Source organism: Nematolebias whitei, chromosome 18 (assembly GCF_014905685.2).
Source record: "Nematolebias whitei isolate Nwh7 chromosome 18, NemWhi1, whole genome shotgun sequence".
Lineage (NCBI taxonomy): Eukaryota > Metazoa > Chordata > Actinopteri > Cyprinodontiformes > Rivulidae > Nematolebias > Nematolebias whitei.
Window position 1 is genome coordinate 31509967 of NC_056515.1, and position 2763 is coordinate 31512729.

The following is a 2763-nucleotide window of genomic DNA, read 5'->3' on the forward strand; positions in this document are numbered from 1 at the left end:
AGAACGGCCTCTGGGTCATGTTTGAGAGGAGGCCAGGCTTTGATAAGAACATTGAGATCTGCTGTGTGACCAGAGGTTTTAGTTTATCAGTGTGTTTTAAATAGCACTTCCTTGTTTTGCTTCAGGAGTTTATGGTTTTGTTCCTCCTGATCCGTCATCTGTGAGTGTGACCTCTGACACCGCCTACCAGCAGCTGAACCTCAGCTGATCTCAGTAAACCACAAGCATGACTTACTTGGGTTGTTCTCAGAAGTCAGGACTTTTTTTTTTTCTTTTCCCCCCCAACGCAGGTTCTGTTTGTTTTAATTGGCTGACACCCAGGTGGGTGGATCGGCAGCTGGAGCAAATATGACTTCAGCCTTTTTTCAGTCCAAGTGTGTCTATCGGCTGCTAAAGTTCACTTCGGTCTCTGGTCCGAAACTCCGTCTCAACCTTTCACCATCTCTCCCCAGCTTCATTTCTCCGTGCAGCCATGAGGACCACGGCGGTCTCCGTTGCCATGGTGATGGCGTGTGTGATGATGGTGCAGGCGAGCGTGAAACCGCAGAAAGATTTCAACGTGCAGAAGGTAAAACTGATGGCGTGAACGTGTTTTAAAGAGCTGCAGATGTTCGTTTTAAGTACACCGTGGGTGCGTTTTAGCATTTTCACATATTTAAGATTTGATGCATCTTCAAGTGGGGGACACAAAGTCAACTTTCCTCGCTTATAGAAACAGAATCGGGGAGAGGTTTACAGTAATTTGACAGAAATTACACATGACAAGTTTTACAGGGAAGATTATGGTTCTTCATATTTTTTCTTCCTATTTTTATGAACTTGCACTACAATGCAAAAGGTTTAACCTCCCCATTATTTGTTTATTTCCATGGAGCCAGATTGTCTTGTATAGTCCTGATCAATAGATTTTCTCACTTTTTGAAGGTCTTTTATTTATTTAACTTTGGTTGCTTTTCACTCGCTTTTTGTCCAGTTCTTGTTCCTGATCAGGACAAAAGACGGAGTGTCAGGACAATAAAAGCTGTCGACAGCAGGTGATCAGTATCTGAAATATGTATCTATGAAAATGACCTGAGAGATCCATCATCAGATGATTCTTCACTGTTTGTTTTCAGTGGCTCCAAAGGAATCCCCTCGTTAGTGATGAAATACAAATTTATGTGATAATTTGTGTTATAGTTGTTACTTTTTATAGGTTTAGTTAAAGAAAATGTAACGAAATGTCCCATTTACAGCAAAACTGTTTTGTTTCTAAGTCGTGTGAAAATGAGTTCAAGAGCTTTTTTCTTTTAAGCTTGAATGAGTCATCGATCAGAGCTAGGTGGCCTAACAAACAAATAAACAACAACAACAACAAATATTGGGTTTAGAACTAAAACGCAGCCAAAGTCCAAAGAAAAACTTTAAAAAAATTAAACTGGAGATCTACTGATCAAGATCAAAAATGTCTGACTCGTTGGAAGGTAAATATAAAGGAGGGAGGGCAGCTTAAAACTTTTGCACAGTACTGTAAAGTAATAAAAAAATAGCACTGATGAAACTGTTGTGTTTCTAAGGAATGTGTTCAGAGGGTTTTTTTAAGCAGCCACAGAAAGATGTTATTAAAAATGCTGAGGTTTGTACAATGTGTCCCTCCATGATGAAAAACACGAGTCCTGCACTTTATTTTTAGTCCGTCCCACATTTACCACCGTCTGTCCATACATACCCAACCCTGCTCCATATTTATGTCTTATTAAAGCCCTCAAACACATCACACTCTCTCAAACACTGAGTACACCTAGTTTTTTTAAGGAAATGACGTATTTAAATGTGTTTAGCTTGTTTTTGAAGCAGTCTGTATTTACAAGACTTTGAGTGAAGGTGACGCTCCATTCAGTGTAAAAATATTCCAGTAAATGTCACAGTTTCCCTGATTGACTATACCTTTACAATATTACAACACTGAGTAAATGAATTTACATTAAATGTTCAAGCAAACTTTGCAGAAAAGCAAGATGTAAAGATAAAGCCCGGTTCAAATGACATTAATGTTCTGTTTGTGAACTGAATTCAAGAGTTTTATGCAAACATTTAAAATATTTTGGTTGTTTCTTTGAAAACCATTTTATTACAGTAAAACATAAATTATAAAAAATGTGATATAGATCTGTCTGTGTGTGTGTGTGGGGGGGGGGTAGGTAAGGTAGGTAGGTTAGGTAAGTAAGGTAAGGTAGGTAAGGTAAGGTAGGTAGGTAAGGTAAGGTAGGTAGGTAGGAAAGGTAAGTAAGGTAAGGTAGGTAGGTAAGGTAAGGTAGGTAGGTAGGAAAGGTAAGTAAGGTAAGGTAGGTAGGTAAGGTAGGAAGGTAGGTAGGTAAGGTAAGATAGGTAGGTAGGAAAGGTAAGTTAGGTAAGGTAGGTAGGTAGGTGAGGTAAGGTAGGTAGGTAGGTAGGTGAGGTAAGGTAGGTAGGTAAGATAAGGTAGGAAGTTAGGTTAGGTTAGGTTAGGTACGGTAAGGTAGGTAGGTAAGGTAAGGTAAGGTAGGTAGGTAAGGTAAGGTAGGTAGGTAAGGTAAGGTAGGTTAGGTAGGTAAGATAGGTAAGGTAAGGTAGGTAGGTATGTTAGGTATGTTAGGTAGGTAAGGTAGGTAAGGTAGGTAGGTATGGTAGGTATGTTAGGTAGGTAAGGTAAGTAGGTAAGGTAAGGTAGGTATGTTAGGTATGTTAGGTAGGTAAGGGTAGGTAGGTAGGTAGGTAGGTAGGTAGGTAGGTAGGTAGGTAGGT

At 39.6% G+C, this 2763-nt stretch overlaps 1 protein-coding gene across 1 annotated transcript in view; it reads left to right on the forward strand.

Annotated features, from left to right (window-relative positions):
• Nucleotides 1–373: 373 nt before the first annotated feature.
• The window catches only part of ptgdsa (prostaglandin D2 synthase a), a gene marked incomplete at its 3' end in the record, with an annotated part of 4001 nt that continues 1611 nt past the window's right edge, over nucleotides 374–2763 (forward strand). Inside the window, 1 exon segment of the mRNA XM_037691892.1 lies at nucleotides 374–568. Coding sequence (XP_037547820.1) covers nucleotides 473–568 — 96 coding nt within the window.